This window comes from Globicephala melas, chromosome 1, assembly GCF_963455315.2.
Source record: "Globicephala melas chromosome 1, mGloMel1.2, whole genome shotgun sequence".
Classification (NCBI taxonomy): Eukaryota; Metazoa; Chordata; class Mammalia; order Artiodactyla; family Delphinidae; genus Globicephala; species Globicephala melas.
In genome coordinates, this window is record NC_083314.1 from 144,466,655 (window position 1) to 144,481,470 (window position 14,816).

General features: G+C 41.1%; 1 protein-coding gene across 2 annotated transcripts in view; it reads right to left on the bottom strand.

The window, feature by feature from the left end:
* Positions 1-621: 621 nt before the first annotated feature.
* Positions 622-14,816, bottom strand: part of ZFYVE9 (zinc finger FYVE-type containing 9) — a 133,565-nt gene continuing 119,370 nt past the window's right edge. For both annotated transcript variants that reach the window (XM_030870124.2, XM_030870120.2), the window contains 6 exons: positions 13,623-13,773; positions 11,453-11,533; positions 8,071-8,233; positions 4,574-4,679; positions 2,319-2,495; positions 622-893 (listed from right to left, as the gene is read on the bottom strand). In XM_030870124.2, the coding sequence (XP_030725984.1) occupies positions 732-893; positions 2,319-2,495; positions 4,574-4,679; positions 8,071-8,233; positions 11,453-11,533; positions 13,623-13,773 (840 nt within the window). In that variant the 3' untranslated portion in view covers positions 622-731. The remainder of the gene's footprint in view (positions 894-2,318; positions 2,496-4,573; positions 4,680-8,070; positions 8,234-11,452; positions 11,534-13,622; positions 13,774-14,816) is intronic.

The following is a 14,816-nucleotide window of genomic DNA, read 5'->3' on the forward strand; positions in this document are numbered from 1 at the left end:
TGTATATTATAACTAAAAATGTCTTGGGTATATTCTGTCAGCTTTCACAGAAAGGCCCGATTCAGTGTCTCATCCACTCTGGCAGATCTTGAGAGATCCTGTAATTGGCTCTACTATCCAGGTGACCTCATTTACACTGAGTCGCCCTTCCTTGAATAGAAGAGAGATAATCCTTTGGGTCTTTGATTCACTTCAATAAATAATCTAGTAAAAACAAAAAATCTAAGTGTGACTCCTACTTGAAGTTGCTGTGATGTAACTGGGACAAGATCAGCGTGAAACTGTCCTTTTTATATCCATCCTATACAAAGAGTTCAAGACTGATGCTTCATTTTTTATTTCCCCTCTGCCCTCCCACCCCACCCTTGGTGATGGCTGTACCCATCTGAACATTTCTGAGCACAAGACCAAAAGTAAGTCTTAAAACAGAGGAGCAGAACTCTTGTCTAAACAGTAACAGAAGGGGATTAGCTGCAAGGATAGCGTAACTGTGGTGCAGTAACAGAAGCTGCCCAGATCTTCTCGGTGGACAATGCATAGAAGACTTAGAATTATGGAACATCTGTCCCCCCACCCACCCTTTCCCACCCCGTCCCCCAAACCCCCACCCCACCCCCTCCCCCATTAATAGTGTTAACAAAATCTTAATTTTCCAGTTCTAAAGTGCAAATGATTTGGGTATGACTGCTGTTGCAACAGGTCTGAACAGAAAAAAATGAAGTCCTCTCTGTCTATGCGATGTTTTCCAGAATATAAAAGATGAGTTCCATGACGATGGGGCCCTCACTGAGCTGGCAGGCCCCTCCATGGATCACCGGCACCAAAGCGCTGTCCAGATCGTTCATGTACTGCGAGGGAAGGGGCTGGCCATTGCTCCCTGCTTGGTAGCCAACCTACACCACAGAAAGAAGGGGATGAGAGGTTACTGGACAGAGAAGATCTCTCCAGAGGGCTGAGGGCCAAGGAGGCTGAGCAGGAAAGGAGATGTCCTTCTTGGCCAGGGGCTAGAACTGGCAGTAGACACAAACTTCTCCTTCTCTTCCCTGAATTGTCACTTACCATCCTATCATTCATCCTGCCTCTACCACATGATAGCTGTGAGACCTTGGGCCAGACACTTAATCTGTTAGGGTCTTAGTTTCCCAGGAAGGGGGGATGGGACACAGAGAGGTATGGAATGTCAGCAGTAATACGTAAACCTTTGGTTGTGAAAATTAAAACGAGAAATATACTGGGTAAACTCGCTAACACAACAGGAACTGAACACTTGTTCTTCCATCCATTCTTCCACACACCATCTTCTGAACACCTACAAACACAGGAATTCAAGGATGAATGTAAACGGGGCCCCTGCCCTCGACAGCCCTACACATTTAGCAGAAAAATGCTTGTTCTTAAATTGTTTTATGTGCGGTAATTCTCCAGCCAGATTTTCAGTACCATTTGAGAAAGGACCGTAATACCTCATTTGTATTACCTTGACATGCTTAGTACAGCACTGGGCAAGACCTTTAGTAGAAAATAACTATATCTGTTGACTGATGACTAGTCAGGAAATGCAGCCAAACATATAACCTTTCACATTTTCCCTGATAATGACATAACTCTGCATCAAAGCAGGAACACTGGGACATGTCACATGGATCTAAAATCCAAAAGAAATGTAGGGAGATTAGAGTGCTGGGCCACAGGAGAGAGACACTGGGGAAAGGAAGTGGGGGCAGGGTGCACTAAGACTGGATTGTGGCTACAAACAGCATACAAAAAGGTTAATAAGTAAGACAGGGAGGGAAGCCCGGCCACAGGAGACCTGAACTGACAGGAAACCCAATGGGGAAATAGTTCAAGTCCTAGCCACTAACTAGCTTGGAAATGTTGCCAGTAAGGGGTGGGAGCTGCAGAGGCCAGTCGGCAGAAGTCTTCTGTAGTTTAAGAAAACGACAGGATATAGGACAGCTTAGGACCTGCTCTCTAAAGGAGGCAGAATGATTCCCAAAGGGCGGGGCTGGGGAGTCTCAAAGGCTGGCCCTGATGTCATTCACACCGGAGGTGGCCGGTCCTCACACACATTTCTTAGCCCACACTAAAAAGAAAAGTCCTTGCAAGAATTCAGGGGAGGAAGCCAGAGAGTTCCAATGGTTCAGGGAGTCTGACCAAGCAGCACATCCAGCTGTATTACCAACAGAGGGAAGGCTAAATACTATATCTGGTCAGGCCCAAGGTCCAGAGACTTATACTCTCTGGGTTGCAGCAGGAAAACTCACATGTCAGAAAACAGACACTGCCCAAGGCCCGCTTCAAAGGCTGAGACTCTTTACCTGATCTGAGTCAAGTGTCACACGTAGTCCCAGTTTAGTCATTCCATCTTCCTTCAGAAGCTTCAGGTGGGGACACAGAGCAAGACAAAAAGCCTTGGCAACGTGCTCGGTCAGTCGGCTGTGATCTGCGGGATCACTCAGGCAACTGTGCTGGTCATCATTTTCTAGGAAGAACACCTGGTCCCCAAACAAAAGAGACTTTTAAACTTGTGCCTAGGAGATGTAGGAAGAAATGAGTACACCAACTCACGTGTATGAGCAACCTGATTCCCTAAGATGTGCAGGAAGACCTCGGACACCACGAGGTCCTTGGGCCAAGAAAAGTAGGGCACTGACATCTTACATCTAAGAGACAGCCTCTGCCTCTCACAGGCTCTGCATCCACAAAATGGTAGCTGCTACTATCTGCCTATCTACCTGAAAGCCATGGCCATGCTCATAATGGTATGTTCTACGCAGAACCAGGAATGGCTTACATTTTGCACTGTAAACTTGTAAAAGGAATCCCTAATATATGGACAACTTTCTAAGAGAACGGACCTTATAGATCATGTCACCCAACACCTTCAATATTACTGATTACTCACAGAAGGGAGGTGACTCGCTCAGGGCCTAGACCAGAATCTGCCTCTTATCACAGACAGTTTTTCCCACCACATGGCTCTGCCACTGCTGAGGCCAGAGTTGTGTCAGTGTCCTTGAACTGAGCACTGCACTGGGCGCAAGCAGAAGCACAGCAGATTTGGAACTGAGACTTGAGTCCTAGTCACATAGAGGAGGGTCACGAGCAAGTCCTTTAGCTTCTTAATGCCCGGCTTGCCTCTGTAAATGGGAAGCACCTATTCTCTCTGGTTATTATAAAAATTAAATGATATAAAAGCAAAACGTAAAAGATACAGATACGTAAATACACAATGCTTCTATATACCACGCCCTAGCTTACTGCTCAAGCAGTGGCTTATACTAAGAATACTGCAAAGGGGCCACTCTGAAGCCCTACGCCCAATGCACTAGTGAGAATGGCAGCATGAAATGATGGAAGGAGCTCTGGAGTGGGACTCAGGAGACTTCTGGCCCTGGCTCTGCCAGCAACCAGCATTAGGCAAGTCACAAGTCACCCGGCCTCTCTGAGACTGTTTACTCATTATGTAATTTCTCATTTCTCATCTCCCTACCTCAGTGGGTTACTAGGGAGCAAAAAGGAGGAAACAGGTCAAACTACTTTGTAAGCAATAAAGACATTTACATGTTCCAGACCCTGCATTACTCAAAATATATCAAAGGGATGATCATTACAAAGCAAGCAGAGAAAACCACTCAGCCGCATATGAAAACACCAAGCATGGTATGAAAGATAAGCCACTTGGAACAACAGCTCAAGAACTGAAGAACCTCTAGTCTATGTGTTGTCAGGAATCAGCTAGTAAACTTGGGTAAGGCATTTAACCTCCTCCCTTGGCCTCAGTTACCCTGTGTGTAAAATGGAAAAGGTAGAAGTCAAAGAACTTCTTAGATTTAAAAAAAATAATAAGGTTTTTAAAGCTGCCAGAAATCCTAGAGATCTTATAATTTAATACTTTATTTTATAGACAAGTATAAATGAGGTTCAAAAGAAGTTGAGACACAGGACCTACCTGTTTACTCTCAGAAAATAAACTTTCTGATTTGTCTGATTTGTCTGACATGTACACATATACAGGGTTTCTGCCCTGTCCTCTCATTCCCAAGTTAGCCTCTAACACAGCTTTCACGTTAAGGAACAATAAAGTGGAAAAGAGCTTAGGAGTTGGCCAGATCTGGGTTTGAATCAGGACTCAGCCATTACTTAGTCGCCATGTAATCTTGGACAAGTTAGTTTCTGAGCTTTAGTTTTCTTATTGGTGAGATAAGTCTATTTTTTAAAGACTGCGTTATCCAAGACAGTTATAACTGCAGCATAACCAGCCCAGCTTTCTGAAGAATCCAGCAAAGATGGTATGCACCCTTCAGAGATACACCCTTCTTGAGTTCCAATGTGAACAAATCTCTAAAAACTAGTTCATCGGGAGGAGATGTCTGACTGCTGCAGGCCGCACTTTGTGCATTTCTTCCTAGTGAGCTAAGATAGACCAGAGAGAATTGGAGTATAGAAGGTAAACAGAGAGATTTTATTTATTTATTTTTCTTATCCTCCAGAATCAGCCCAGAATGTGTCTCTGGGCCGAGCAAAAGTTGTCTTCAAAGGAGGTCAAGGATGCCAAGTTTCATTTCCTTACCTCTGTCCATCTGATGACTTTTCCATTTGCTTTATACTCTGATCCATGGAATATCTTCACACTTGTTATAGACTCCATGGACTTCCCATCTATGGGACTTATGACACTAAAACAGAGACAAAAGGAAAGAGATGTAAGCAGTTCAAAGTTAGAAGAACCACTTCTCTTGTCAAGTCTTTTTACTAATTACACTGGGTGCCTTGCTGAACACATGTGTAAAACATCATAAAACAAGAAGCCACTGCACAAAAATGTACATGAACAGAGCTCTCAGGGAAGGGCCTATGCACTGAAATAATTCAGGGAACACACATATAACAGAGGAGTCCTGATTCCAGGAGCTGGTTATTTAATGTAAAGAAACTGTTTACTCAAGCCTGCTCTCTTCCTCCAGTGTTCCTCCCTTCAGTGACTGCACAGCCCCACCGATGCTGCTCTCCCCTGGCTCTGCCACAGCACTCCGCTCCGGACTGTGACGACACTCATCACATCATACTCTCCAGACGTCTGCGTATTTGCCTCACAAATGAACTTCCGAAAGGGAGGGTATACGATATACTCACCTCTGTGTGCTACATTTCCAGGTCTGACACACTGCTTGGAATGTAGGCGGTTAATAAGTATTTATTGATTAAAGGAATTATTTGACCAAGTATGTTAATTATGACAGTGCTGGTGTGAACTGATGAACATGTATCTATATTATCTATCACAACAAACTCCCTTCATTGCTACCTTATCACTTCTAGATTCCTGAATAGAAAGGCCACATTTTATGGTCGTGCCCTCTCCAAAATATAGCAAGTATAAATACGTGGAGATACACACTCCTTCCAATGAGGATTCCAAAGAATTGTCGCAAAGATTCCAAACTTTTCCTAACAATTTTCAAACCTGTTTATGTTTCTGAATCTCTATGTACAAAAGGTCAAATTTAACCTAAATTGGGATTCGCTTCATTTGACTGAATTAAAATTATTTAACCACTGTGAAGTTTAACTTCTAACTCATCAGACAATGTCAAAAATAGAGCAGCCTCAGTTGATTAACACTCTTTTGAGAGAGGCTACCCTGACACTGTGGAACAAGCTGGAAAACATTCAGTCTACACACTACAAACTAAACTCCTGGGTTCAAGAGTCTTGTCTTGAACTAGTTGAACTTGTCAACTAGTCCCTGACTAGTTCTTGTCCTTTGTTCTAAGATGCTGCCACGGGCACGTGTTGTAGGAAAGGGGAACCTACTTGTTGTTAGCTACCAATACCTTAAGGCATCAGATTTTCAGTTTATCAACTTTTTTGTCCTAATAACCATGGAATTTGTTGTGACAGATAATATAGACACTTGTTCATCAGTTCACACCATCAACCTAATAACCAAATATAATAGAGAATTAAACACAAATTGATTTTGAAATTTTCCAGGAAGTATGGGAAGATAAAGGGTTATTTGTAAAGTAGGCAAACACACTCATTGATTTAGAAATTGCTTCCTTTTGTTCAATAACAAAGGTTTTAAAACCATTTTTTAAAAAATCTTGTTGTAAATGCCCTCTACCTGCCTTTGCTTCTGCTAGTCCCTCAGAATGGAATGCCCACTCTGCCACAGCTATGCAGCAAATGTCTACTCATCTTACCAGACTCAGCTCAAGCAGCAGCCATTCCTCTAGGAAGTCATTCCCGAATACTGCCCGACCACCTCTACCAAGTTCCTCATTTCTTTTTTATCTTCACTGTCTCCTATAGAGTTTTCTATGAGCATCTTCCGAACTTTGGTGGACTTATTTATAACTATCTTCAAAACCAGAGTAAGTCACCTGTCAGCAAGGACCACGTGGACTTCATTTTTGTATTTTCAGAAGCCCACACATAGAGTTATTGCCTGAAGGATGAATGGGAGAAAGCTTAATACAATGAAGTATGACATATTTATTCAATTAATCAGTTTTTTAAAGAACCTACTTGGGGGACTTCCCTGGTGATGCAGTGGTTGGGAATCCGCCTGCCAATACAGGGAACACGGGTTCGAGCCCTGGTCTGGGAAGATCCCACATGCCGCGGAGCTACTAAGCCTGCGCTCTAGAGCCTGCAAGCCACAACTGTTGAGCCCGAGTGCCACAACTACTGAAGCCTGCGCCTAGAGCCCATGCTCCGCAACAAGAGAAGCCACTGCAATGAAAAGCCCGCACATGGCAGCGAAGAGTGGCCCCTGCTCTCCACGACTAAAGAAAGCCTGCACGCAGCAACGAAGACCCAAACGCAGCCAAAAATAAATAAATAATTTTTTAAAAAAAGAACTGCTTGGTGCTGGACAGTGTTTTAGGTGCTGGTGACACAGAAGTAAATAAACCAGCAAAAATTTCTGCCCTCATGGAGCTTACATCCCAGGGGCAATATAATAAAATAAATAAATAACAATATATGTTAGAGAGTTATAGGTGCTCTTAAATATAATTCAGGGGAGGGAAGAAATGTGCATGAGAGGCTTATAATGTAGTGGGCTGGCCAGGGAAGGCCTCATTGAGAAAGTGACATTTTAGAAAAAACTTGAAGCAGGGAGGGAGCAACTCGTGGCTATACAGGAACAGGGTATAAGTTGAGAAAACAGAAGGTACAAAGGTCTGAGGGCAGAAGCACAGCTGATGTATTTGAGCAAGAAGCTAGGTGTTGCTTCTGAGAAGTGGGCGGAGGGATTGTGTAAGGCCTTGTATGTCGTAAAAGACTTTGGCTTTTACCCTGAATGACACTGGAAGCCAGTGGTGGGTTTTGAGCAAAGAAGTGACAATGCTCTGGCTGCTGTACTGGAAATTGATTAGGCTGGGGGAAGGAGGAGGCCAAGACTAGAAACAATGAAACCAATTAGGAGGCGACTGCAATAATGCAGACCAAATGATGGCAGCAGGGGTAGTGAGAAGTAGTACGATTCTGGAAATATTTTAAAGTAAAGCTAACAGGATTTACTGTTGGACTAGGTGGTAGGGTGTGAGACAAAAGCGTCAAAGATGACTCCAAGGTTTGGGCTTAAACCATCAGAATAGAGTTGCCATGTACTAGAGAAGAGTATAGGATTTGAAGCCCAAGGAGGTGGTTTTCAGTCCTAGCCCTGCCACTTCCTAGCTTTATGGAGTCATTTATCCTTTTGGTGTTTATTTACTCATCTGTAATACAGAAATAACAATACTAGTTGTTAAATGAAACAAAACTCGCAAAAGTGTTTTGTAAACCAAAAAAGGCTTAGGTTTTACTATTATCTCAAAAACTTTAAAGGGATTGTTTTGTTTCATCAACTCCTTCCCTCCTCCTCCCTTCAAAAATATGCACAGAAACTCCTTCAGAAATTAAGCCAAGAAACCAGAAATTTAAAATTCCATGTTACGATACAAAGCAGTCCTTTCTTCTTAGGCAGGGCTTTCAGTAGTTATAAAACACCAGTATAGACCAAACCCAGAGCCTAGCCCATAACGAAATGCCACAAGGGGGGAAGGTCGCCGCATTTACCCCTTGTTGACATTCTTGTCGTCATCCACCCACTGGATGTGGATGTGCTCCTGGGGATCCTCGGCATCTGCCTTGCCACAGGTGACGGTGAAGTCCTTCATCTCCCGCAGCGCCTGCCTCAAGGCATCCATGTTCTCTGCAGTGATCTGGACCATAACGCCATCTGAGAATCAGCACCAAGACAATACAGATGGAAACAATGCAAAGCCAGGTAGAAGGGCAGGTGAAACCCTGTACCTGGCATCTAGCAAATCCCTCTAGGATTAAATGTAAAACTCTGTTCTGTTTTCTGAAGCTGACAGATACAAAGAGGTTTTGTTCTTTGAGCTGAACCTCTTACTCATTGAAAGTGTTATGAGGAGCAAATGCCAAGATGGATGGATTCTGCTTCAAACACTTGCCTGTTGATTTCACTTCAGGCACAACAAAGTTTGTCCTGAGACTGCTCAAAGGGAAAACTTACATATGGTCAAGTCCCTCTTTTGGACACACAGAGGATTTTGTTCGTATTTCCACTGATGCATCTATCATGCTCTGATCATATTTATTCGTTTGCATCTCTCACCTTACTAAGACTGCATACAGTGAAAGCCAGTAAGTGTTTGAAAATAAATCACTGAATAAACAACAGCAGTGGGATGGGGAATAAATCCATTTATTGACTAGCAATAAGGCAAACCTACCACATGTGTCTTATATGGGCTACCATGTAGCCAACAGATGATAACTATTTTGGGGCTGCTACCTAGCTGAGTCAAAGGCAAATACTGAAATTGAGGGAGAAAGTTGTCACATGCTGAGCAATTACCCTGCTTCGCTGACACAAAATTTTCTCAGCTAAGATAATTTCTAAAGAGCTTCAATAAAAATTTCATAAATAGGCAGCTAATTACTCTACTGACACACACACACACACACACACACACACACACACACACACACACACACACACACACTGAAGTGTAAGGCCTAAGAAATTCCCAACCCAAAGACATAAATATAACTTTTAAATACATTGCTTTGCATTTGTAAGAATCTGTGTCAGTTCAATTTATCATTTTGACAACATTGAAGGTGTGCTTTTTAATCACCTTATAAAGACACAATTTCAAAGGTAGTCAATATTTGATCACATAGGCATTAATCAGTCATTTAAGACCAAAGAACTGCTTAGCTCCTAGATATCTTAATTTCTTAATAGAGTGTTTCTGCTATGTAGTATAATAGCATACTTTGCTCTTCACTTGCTGTTTTATTAAGTTTACCAATAGAGGAGATCAAAGTCAATCTCTTTTAACACACATAAGATTATCTATGTATTTCAGTTAACACAATGGAATCTACCCTCAGGAAAAACTGCCCTTAGGGTACTGGAGTGAGCTACTGTGGAAATGAAAACCTGTCATTGTGTGTGCAGACTATATTTTCCAAAGATGACCACTATATGTCCCGTCTCACATGCTTTTCTACAATGCTACCTTTCCATTTCCCCATCAAGAAATGGAGTCTAACTTCTCTCCCTTCGAGCAGGCTTATGACCACTTCCAACACTAGAGGATGGTGGAAATGACACTGTGTGACTTTCAAGGCTGGGTCATAAAAACCAGTGCGGCTGCTGCCTTGTGCTGGAGCACTTGTGCTTGGGAGTTCTGAGCCACCATGTAATAAGTCCAACTATCCCAAGGCAGCATGCTAAGGAGTCCGATGATAAGGACTCTGGTCATTACTCCTAGTCTTTAAATCATCCCAGCACAGGCCCCAGACTTGTGAGTCAAAAAACTTTCAGATAATTCTAGCTCCCGGCCATCAAGTAACTACCAACCTTCAAGCTATCCCAACTGAGGCCCCAGACATCACTGAGCAGGGTCAAGCCAACCCTGCATTGCCCTGTCAAGGGCAGACCCAGAGGAATCAGTGAGCATGATAAAATAGTTGTTTTGAGCCATTAAATTCTGGTTTAATTTGTTATACAACAAGAGTAAACTAGATCAAAAAAAAGTGAAGAATAGTTGACAAAGAAAATAAATATCCTGTGATAAACCATAATGGAAAAGAATATGAAAAAGAATGTATGTGTGTGTGTGTGTGTGTGTGTATATTATATCTGAATCACTTTGCTGTACAGCAGAAATTAATACATTATAAATCAACTAAACTTCAATAAAATAAATTACAAAAATCAATTAAAGAAAATAACCAATATGCTCATTAGCCTTTCATTAAATTTCACTTAATTAACTTTTCACGTCAATTATAGCAAACCAGCAGCAAATGAATCCCATTCTGTACACCAAATGGTGATTGCAGCATTCTTGTGGGTAATTGGGGCTGAACTTCATCTACATATTTACAGATTCACACCAGTGATATATCTGAATTCAGACTATGACCCTTTGGGCACCTTATTCCAGAGCTCTGAAAAGCCATCTCTTAACTTTTATGTCGGTGTCCCATGATACCTCTACCACTTACTCCCTTCTTTGGAGAGCTAGGCAACCTTATGACAGTTTTAATTAGCTGTAGAGTGAGACGCTATTGAATAAATAATAGGAGTCAGAAGTCTATGGCAGGACTTCCCTGGTGGTGCAGTGGTTGGGAGTCTGCCTGCCGATGCAGGGGACACAGGTTCGAGCCCTGGTTCGGGAAGATACCACATGCCACGGAGCAACTAAGCCCTGTGCCACAACTACTGAGCCTGTGCTCTAGAGCCCGCGAGCCACAACTACTTAGGCCGTGTGCCACAAACTACTGAAGCCCATGTGCCTAGAGCCTGTGCTCTGCAACAACAGAAGCCACTGCAATGAGAAGCCCGCGCACCGCAAGGAAGAGTAGCCCCTGCTCGCCACAACTAGACAGAAAGCCCACATGCAGCAATGAAGACCCAATGCAGCCATAAATAAATAAATAAATAAATACACACATACATAAATTTATTTTAAAAAAAGAAAGTACTCAGATTAATTCATTTGTTTAGAGTTGACAGGTAGCACTGTCAAAATGAGACTAGCTGGAATTAGACGTCAATCCAAAAAAGAAAAACAATGTCTACAGCAAAAGTGACACGGCTTCCTTTTTTGTTTGTTTGTTTTGTTTTGTTTTGTTTTTTGCGGTACGCAGGCCCCTCACCACTGCGGCCCCTTCCACTGCGGAGCACAGGCCCCGGACGCGCAGGTCCAGAGGCCATGGCCCATGGGCCCAGCCGCTCCGCGGCGTGTGGGATCCTCCCAGACCGGGGCACGAACCCATGTCCCCTGCATCAGCAGGCAGACTCCCAACCACTGTGCCACAAGGGAAGCTCAAGGCTTCCTTTAATGTCCCTTGTTTTTCAGTTGTACAGTTAGGACTGAACTAATGTACATGCAGTAAATAACTCATTCTTTACCTTCCACAATACTGGACTTGGCAAGATATCCTGAAGAGGATTTCAGAGCGCCACTGAACACAAAGAAACTGGCACCAGTCACTAAAATAGCAATAGAAATAGTTTAATGAAGAAAGACTCTGAGTTGGAGGGGTTGAAAATAATAATGAAATATTTGGTAGTTGGGGACTCCAACCATCATCATACAGAAAACAAAAAACACCGACTCTATACACCACAATACACAAGTAACCAATAATTCAAATACTAATGATAGCTTAGAGAATGAGGTTTTAAGATATACTCTCCCATTCTGTTTTGTGCTTCCTTCAATCAAGAAGCAAAGAAATCTTAGTGGTCATGACTAGGGCTTGGTCTGCAGCTTGTTTTTGTAAACAAAATTTTATTTGAACACAGCCATATCCATTCATTTACATATTGTCTATGGCTGTTCTTGAAGTATGATGCCAGAGTGTTGGCGACAAAGACCACAGGCCTGCAAAGCCTAAAATATTTATCATATTCACAGGAAAAGTTTGCTGACCCCTGATCTAATTCATTGCTTTTTTTAGATCAAATATATTTTGAATATGGAGATATGGTTGCCAAATATTTTATTTACCAAGTGGAGCTATTAAAAAAACAAACACCTATTTAAAAGACAAACACCTCTTCATGAAAGAAAGGATATTTAATTACATTTAGCTTTATGAAAACTGCACTACACTTTTTATTTCTCCACATCTTAAACTGGACTGAGCTATTCCACCTTCCTACCCATTGGCCCTACAGTATCTCTAATGGGTAGGTGATCCAGCCTTTGTCAGAGACTCCTAGTGACAGGGAGCCCACAAAGCACAAGGCAACCATTTCTATTTCTGGATAGCTCTCAGTGTTACAGAGTGTGCTCTCAAATTGAGCCCAAATCTAGATCCTTGTAGCTTTCACCCACTGGTGCTGGTTTTGGTCTTTTGTAGCTATAGAGAGTAAGTTGAATATTGTTTCCACATAATAGAAAACCTTAAAAATAGAGATAGCTATTTTTCACCCTCTTTCAATCTGTACTTTTCCAGGTTAAACATTTATACTTTATTCAAGAGGTCTTCCTTTGACCTAGTTTCTAAACATCTCACAGGCCTTGAATCATCCTCTAAAGACCTTCTAGTTTTATCACCAATTACGTTAATGATATCCAGAACTTATTCAAATATTATAGACATGATTTGACTAATAGGGAGCATAGTGGATTTATCACCAACCTATTTTAGATAGTATATTTGAATATACATGTGCTCAGTACCTTTTACGCCTTTACTAAACAACTGATTTAAAAAATACACTGAAGACAATGACCTACAGTATGTCTACTAGAGAAGTATTTCATAAAGCATACTAAAGAAAGCTAGTTTTAGGAGATATTCTGAGGGGAAAAAAGATTCATGGTCAAATAAATTTGGGAAGGTCTAGGCACTATCCTGCTTTTGTAAAATCACAATACACATCAGTTTGTTAAAGGCTCTGAAAAGTCCTGCAGTAAAGAAATCTGCTTAAACTTGTTTAACATAGGATTTCTCAGTCTAATATAATAAGCTAAACTTTTATTTATTTCTGTGAATATTTTAAAAAACCATAGAAGCTGATAAGACACTTTAGGAAATGGCACATTGAGCAATGCTTCTTAAATTCTCATGTGTATTTGAATAACACAGCAATTGTGTTAAAACACAAATTCTGACTTAGCAGAAATGGGGTATGGAGTCTTCATCTCTAACAATCTTCTAAGTGATGAGACCACATTCTGAGTACCACCGAATCTGGAAGGCTTCCTTCAGAATCCTGTCAACCTATTAATTTAATTAACGTTCTTTGGGTATGGTCATTCAAAAAGCTCTAAATCCACCTAAGCATATTCTCACCATGGGGCCTAGTCTTCTACCTTCAAATACCAATGCTGGCTCTGTCAGTATCCTGAGGCAGTATTTTCAAGATGCTCCCCTCAATAACAGAGATCCCATTTGCAACTCTAAGTCTGGGTAGTCAACATACTCCTAAAGAATAAGCTTGGAAAGGTTAATTTAATCAAACTGTGGTCACCTATTCTGACAGTGAGTGTTATGGGGCTGACATATCCAACTCTCCAGTTCCAGTACAATCTTCCATTCTTATAACCTCAATCAGCTCAAACACTCACCCTTTCTGGGTTGATTGTGAATACTGATAGCCTGGGTCTGATAGTTGCCATCATCATTCTGGACACACACGAGATGAGAGTCTGCCTTCTCATTGAAGCAGGCACCTCCTGCCAGGACATGCTCATTGGACTTGTTCATGGCTTTCATCATCTGCAATCAAAGAAAGGCTAACTTTCTTATTCTGCCAAGAATGGGCATTTTTTGGTGTGTCTGACATAGCACCACTCCACAACTTCTCAAAGACAAAAGAGAATATTATTATTTAATTAAAGTGACAAAGGAGCTACCAAATAATGAAAACAAAGTGAAAAATCAGTCACTATTAGTAAAAATTCACATACTTGTTGAATTCTCTCTGTAGTTTATAGGTGATTTATATTACAACCCAAACACATGACATTTTGCATTCATTTTCCGTCTTTTTATTGCTGCACTAAACGCAAGTAACTAAAATTAGTTTAGCTAATTACAATAGTTTCTCCTATCCACTGGATTCTCTGAGAATATATATACACTGAAATTCTAAGTCAAAAGAATGTCCCATATTTAAGTCTATCTTGCCTTCTTTTTCTACATCCATACAAAGGAGTGCTTTCCTCTACAAATATATGAACTCCATTATTTCTTAGTTTTATTAACTTATGTTTGATATCTTCAATGAAATCACTTACTAATATTTTGCTTTGTTCTTATAAAGAGAGTTAAGGTGATAATTCTGAACCTAACCTGGAAAAACTCATCGGCCACCACTTTGTATCTAGTAAATAAACCATCTTGATGCTAAAATCTGGCTTCTCGTTGAAACAGGCTAATGATAATTTATTCGTTTGTTTTTATTCCCATTTTTTCCTTCATGTCATCATTTGTTCAACTTTCTAATTCAATCTTTTTAAATGGCTTTGATCTTTTGAAAACTCTAGTTTAAAACTTTTATTTTCTTTTACTCCCCTCTTCTTCTTACATTATAAACTGCAGTGTGAAAAACAGCAGATGAGTGTTCTGATACCTTTTATATTCTTGTATCACTATACTCAAAAAAATGTATTGAAATAAAATTCACGACATAAAATTAACCATTTTAAAGTGAACAACTCAGTGGCATTTAGTACATTCACAACGTTCTTCAACCACCACTCTTATCTAGTTCCAAAACACTTCCATCATTCATTCCAAAGTAAAATCCCTCACTCATT